This window comes from Cricetulus griseus, chromosome 6, assembly GCF_003668045.3.
Source record: "Cricetulus griseus strain 17A/GY chromosome 6, alternate assembly CriGri-PICRH-1.0, whole genome shotgun sequence".
Lineage (NCBI taxonomy): Eukaryota > Metazoa > Chordata > Mammalia > Rodentia > Cricetidae > Cricetulus > Cricetulus griseus.
The window spans coordinates 89943583-89949972 of record NC_048599.1 but is presented as its reverse complement, the minus strand read 5'-3'; the positions used below and the strand labels follow the sequence as shown (position 1 = coordinate 89949972).

Below are 6390 nucleotides of genomic sequence, written 5' to 3'. Positions count from 1 at the left end.
ACACACCCAAGAATCTCAGCAGTCTGAACCTTGTTCTCAGGGAGCAATAATAGCTTGACAAACTTAAAATTATTCCATATCCTTTGAAATTGTAATTTCTTTTTTCTTAAATAATTTCAGAATTAACCAACTAGATGAATTTTATGAAAATTAAGACATATAATATTAAAGAGCACTATTATAAACTATAAGTATTAAATGAATTATATTATACACAGTATGAAAATGATAATAAGTAAAAGTCATTTGCTTAACATTTCATTGTTTAGAGGATCACTTGTTGAATTTAAGTGAAATGCATAAATGTGTGAGCACATTAGAAACTGAATTACGGGAAGAATGTATTAACAGCACCTAGCAAAGAGGAATTACCTTCATGTTTGTGGTCTTATTGTCTGTGTTGCTTTCCTGAATGCATCTTTGACATCTTTGTTTCTCAGGCTATAGATGAGAGGGTTGAGCAATGGGTTGACTACAGTGTAGAATAGGGCAGCCACTTTGTCCTTTTCTAGAGAGTAGGTTGAACTAGGCCTTGAATACATGAAGAGCAAGGAGCCATAGAATAACATGACAGAGACCAGGTGAGATGCACAGGTGGAGAATGCCTTTCGTCTTCCTGAGGCTGAACGGATTCTCAAGATAGCAAGGAGGATGTTGAAATAGGAAATGAGGATGGCAAGAATGCTGGAGAGCACGGTGAAGCCCACCACCCCCAGGAGGACCTTTTCATAGACATGTGTATCTGTACAGGACATTTTTACCAATGGTGGTGCATCACAGAAAAAGTGATCAATAATATTTTTACCACAGAAAGTTAGTCGGAAGGTGTTAGCAGTATGGGCTATGGCATTCAAAAATCCTCCTATGTAACAGCCAGCTACTAGCCCAGTACAGAGAGATGTGGACATGATGCTTGAATAGAGCAATGGGCTACAAATTGCTGCATGTCTGTCATAGGCCATGGCTGCCAGAAGGTAGCACTCAGTGTAGGCTACAACACAGGAGAAGAACAGCTGAGCCCCACATCCAGCCAAGGAAATGCGCTTGTCTTCTGAGATACAAGTGGCCAATATTTTGGGAGTATATACAGAAGTATACCAGAAATCCAAAAATGACAGATTGCCGATGAAAAAGTACATAGGTGTATGTAGTCTAGAATCAATACGAATTAAGACAACCAGCATCATGTTCCCTGACAGTGTCAACAAGTAGATTGTTAGAAATATTCCAAATAAAATCAGCTGCCAACGGGGGTTTGCTGAGAAGCCCACCAGGATGAATTCAGTCAGGATGGTTCGATTGTCGACCTCCATGATCACAGAGGAGAATCTGGATATCAATAAACAGTAAATCATGATAGAAAACATATCAGGTAGTTCAGAAATTACTAGGAAGTGTAATAGATATTATTTACTATATTGAATTATAGAACTTTAGTTTGTGACTTTGAAATATCACCTCAATTGTGGTATGAATGAATTTAAAATTAGGCAAATTACATATAGTAGCTTTAATGTAGGGCATGAAACGGATAAGAGAAATAGCTTACAGAATTGCAATAAACAACTGGTATCATTTATATAAAGAATATACACATGAAAATGCTCTGAACATAGTTTGGTCAGATAAAATTGAAGTACGGTGAACTGGACATGATGTCACTTACCACATACACATGGCTGAGACAAGAAGATCCTAAATTCAGGTTAATCTTAAGCTTTCATAGTATCTTCAACAGAAAATTCATACACACACACACACATACACACACACACACACACACACACACACACACACACAAATTTAGTATCCTTCCATCATTAACTGAGAATATCTCATGTGTCAAGAATTAAACATTCATAGCCAGGTGGTGATGGTGCACACCTTTAATCCCAGCACTTGGGAAGCAGAGATAGGCAGATTTCTGTGAGTTCAAGACCAACCCTGTCTACAAGAGCTAGTTCCCAGACAGGCTCCAAAGCTACACAGGGAAACCCTGTCTCAAGAAACAAAACCAAACAAAGAATTAAGCATTCATATACTTTATTCCTTCTGTTAATGTAACAAACTGAAAGAACACACATATATGGATCATACAGCAGATTCTACATTGAACTCTATGACTAATTTCATTTACATAATTCGAATCATTTATGCATAGCTCAAGTGGTATTTCATACTTCATGATGTAATTGATAAAACCCAAGTGTGTAGAATGTAAATAACCAGCCACACAGCCTTGTCATCAACAAAATAGATATTTAAGTCTTGAATTAGCTTACCCAAGAGTGTGTGCTAAGGAACTAGCTGAGACTTAGAAATATAAAAAAAAATCAGTATTCTACTGTGTTATAGACTACAGACAACTGTAATGACTGTTTCAAACACTAGAAAAAATTTGAACATTCTCCCATCAAAGAGTGATTAATGGGGCTAGTGAGATGACTCATTAGATGAAAGATCTTGCAGCCAAGACTGACAACCTGAGTTTGGTCCTCAGGACCCACATGGTAGGAGGAGAGACATGATTCTTTTCCAAGTTGCCCTCTGACACCCACGCTTCACCCCTCCCCCCACACGCAACCCTAATAGAAACCTAAATAAAATGAGAAGAAAACATGAATGCTTGATGATGATATTGTTATATTTAATCCAATTATAATATTCCACACTGTATTTGAATATCAGCTCTACATAAATTTGCACCATTTTTTAATGAGGTTTTTGAGGATGTCAGTAAAAATTTCTTTAAATTTGAAAGAGTGGGGAAAGGAAGTAAGAAAGGAAGGCAGGAAGACAGGCCAGCCAAAAAGCAGGATAGGAAGGAGGATGAATTGATGGAAAAAATGGGAAGAAGGGAAGGAGGGAAAGGAGGAAAAAGAATGGAAGGTCAACAATGGGCCAGGGAGATGGAAGGAAGGAAGGAAGGGAGTCGTGCTCTCAAAGATCCCTGTGTGTCTTGTAACAACTACTTATTTCACCCATGTTCCTGTGGATAAAACTATAAAGCTATAGCTCTTTTATAAATGAAAACCACTTACTATTCACTTTGTTGTAGTTGCTGTGAGATACAGAAGCATTTGTCAGACATTTTCAAATGTAGTAGATACTAAACACTAGGAAGAACTTTTTATTTTAATTAATTTGTTTTACTGATAATGCATTGAGGAACTGTGAACCATGAAGTTAGAAAATTGTTCTCACAAAAATTCCAGAAATTCCCTAAAGTACAACCAAGATTAGAACCATAATAAAGAGCAGATTTTATCTCTAGCTGTTAATGCCAAGTGACAACTAAGAAACCAAAAAGAGGTTGCTGATGGATTTCAATTTTCAAAAACTCACCTTTGAGCAAAGCCAGTCACCATTGTCACTAGAAGGGTACACTCAAGACCTTTAGTATTATCTGTTTTCCTCAAACTAAGGAGGCAAGGCACTTGATATTTTTCACTAACCATGGAATTTAACCGATGCATTGTCGTCAGTTCAGCTTATAGATGTAAAGCCAGACTACTTGTCTCACTACTGCTAAACTATGCATCACACCCATTAGCATATAGGGTGCAAGAACTTTAATCCTACTCTTGAGGTTCTATAAGCAGGCTGTAACTTACCTTGAGAGCACCACTCTCATCAGTCCTTTTTTATGCAGGAAGCAAACATGCTTGATACTCGCATCTGATTTGCCCATAATGTATAAGATGACATACATGTTCCATAGTGCCTACTTGTCTTTGTCTTGCTCCTGTACCATGGATATGTTGTTCTGGATATTCCCTAATTATAGGACTTTATCTCTAACACTCTGTATAACCTCTGATTCTGCTTCAACCTTTTTTTCTTTCCCTTTCTCCAAAATGACATTCATGTGCATTATCAAAGAATTTTTAGCAGTGCATTCCCAGTCTCTGAAACACTAACTGATGGACATCTTCATGGCTAATATATATTCTCTGTAAGTGCCCTCCAAATGTCTTTTTCTGACTATGGGCCACAACTAATCACTTAAAAACAGCCTTTCTCCCTTCCATCAACAGTTGTCATCCTTATGACACTACTGAGCTCCCACTCTGTTGATCACTATGTTGAAGTATTTATAACAACTCTCATCAGTTCCTAATATATCTATCACCTGTTTCTCATCACTAAAATGCAACTTCCACTGGGCAGAAAATATTTATCTGCTAATTGCTGCTATATTGTGGCATTGAGAACATTTCATGAAGTAAATAAATAATGATCACATTTCTTGAGCTTGTATTTCCTAAATGATTGCATATTTCTAACAGAACTTTAAAAATTCAGATCAGTACTACCATTAAATGTCTGACAACACAAACCTGTCAAGAGTGGCAGCCTGTATCACAGCAAGAAGGAAGACTAAGTGAAAACTCATCCTTAGAATCTCAAATCCATTCTGAATTTGTGACAAACTGCTGATTATACATGGTTATGAAAATATAGTGCACAGAAAATATCAGAACAAGTCACGATACAGCACACAGGCAGGATGGCTTTTTAAAATGTATTGCCTGTGTGTCTCCTCTATTCAAAGCTGCTTCTATGGAGTAAAAAACCAAACTGTTTAAGTGTATCTCTCTGGCATCTAAAAATCAGTTCTAGGGGAAGAAACACATGCCACAGATGGAAATGCATAAAGTATTGCAAACAATGAAATTGAAAGCACGAATACTAATGTTTAACTGTGTAATTAAATAATGATGCTTCAGTATAAACATCAAACATGTATTCAAATTGTGCACGAACAAATAGAATTTTAAATGAAATGTGCATGCTTGCATGTCTTGTGTGTGTGTGTGTGTGTGTGTGTGTGTGTGTGTGTGTGTGTGTGTGTGTGTGTGTGTACATCTGTATTCATATTTACCTTAGAAGTGATTTTTGGTTGGCCAAGCCAGACTCTACATAATATTCTCATGTTTATTGTAGCTGATGTCCCAGTAAAAGAAAACTGTTTAGCTTTCTCTCGTTCCCAGATACTTACCCTTTGTCTGTAAAGTCAGTTCTTGCAAGTGACACAATTGTGTTTCTTTTGGTATTTTGGTGTGTCTTTGTTTGACCCAATATAGTTTTCCTCTATTGCCTATTGAGGCCAATTACTTCTACATAGCAATAACAGGAAATAGATTGCTTATACATAGTAACCAGAAATATACACTTCACTCTCCAAAGACACAATTAGAGTTCACTTAGAGTTTGGGAATGATGTATCAATTAGGGTATAATCCAAGGAGTAACGCTTTGTTAAAAGTTGTGCATATGCAACCAAGTTACAATATAAGCATAAAACATCTTATGATAGAACTTTTCCAAATTATACTATTCAGAATTTTCTGGAATATGTCATTGTTCCAAAATTTTTCATTGCCATCTTCTTTCCTTTGTGTATAGACTACTATCCTCCTGTTGTCTTAGAAAGTGACTCATGTCTGCCCTAGTTAATAGTCTGAAGGCTTGACTTCCAGTGCCTCAGAATGTAAGTTATTCTGAGATAGGGCCTTTAGAGTGGTGGTTAAGATCAAAGGAGACAATGAGTGGACTCACACCAAAAGATGTGCTACATAAAGAGACATGAGAGACATCAGTAAGCAGAGAGGTCTCTTGTGAGCAAAGAATAGAGAAGTCATCTTCAGTGCAGGCAGGGAGCCCTCAAAAGAAACCATCTATGTCAACTCCTTCAGCCTTCAGAACTTTGAGAAAGTCAATGCGTGTGTAGTCTGCCTGGTGTGTGGTGTTTCCTTATGGAGTTCCTAACAAAAGAATATGCTTGATTATCTATGATAAAGATTTTTATGTTGGAAGATGTCATGCTTTATATGCAAAGTCATCTCAAATTAGTAATGTGATAACTCACAATGAATTTTCTTTAAATTTTAACTAATTTATACAAAACAGAATCAAGAAGCATATTATATGTGTTTAAAGTTGAGAGAGGAAAAGATATCTATTTATATACATCTATCTGTCATCATCATCATCTCTATATATAATATATGTATAATATATATATGTAATATTATAAAACAAATGTAGTCTTTAGATTTGAGTATATGACCTGTAGTAACTGAAGAACTAGAAAGTAAAATGGGGATTGTTGCAGGGTTGGGGAGCTATGAAAATTAAGTGTCAGGTCTTACTTACTGGTTTTTGTGTCATAGGCTAATCAGTCATTATCTTTTTTACAGAGGAAAAACATGCTCACCAGTAATAATCAACACCTTTTTTGTAGCCTGGTGATGCAGCTCCATTTCTCCTTTCAATGTGATATTCTCCTAGACATTGTTGCATGTTTCTTTACTGGAACAGAGATGATATCTCAACAATGAGGGGATAAAAATCTGCACTTTTAAGGATAGATGTAAAACTCATTTA

The 6390-nt window shown here is 36.4% G+C and overlaps 1 protein-coding gene across 1 annotated transcript; it reads right to left on the bottom strand.

Annotated features, from left to right (window-relative positions):
- Positions 1-374: 374 nt before the first annotated feature.
- Positions 375-1328, bottom strand: LOC100755477 (olfactory receptor 9G4). Its single transcript, XM_027422631.2, has one exon. The coding sequence runs from the start codon at positions 1311-1313 to the stop codon at positions 375-377; it is 939 nt and encodes a 312-aa protein (XP_027278432.2). The 5' UTR covers positions 1314-1328.
- Positions 1329-6390: the final 5062 nt, after the last annotated feature.

What these genes read in the sequence shown, in the direction of transcription:
- LOC100755477 (XM_027422631.2), bottom strand. Translation starts at nt 1,313, where the DNA reads ATGGAGGTCGACAATCGAACCATCCTGACTGAATTCATCCTGGTGGGC.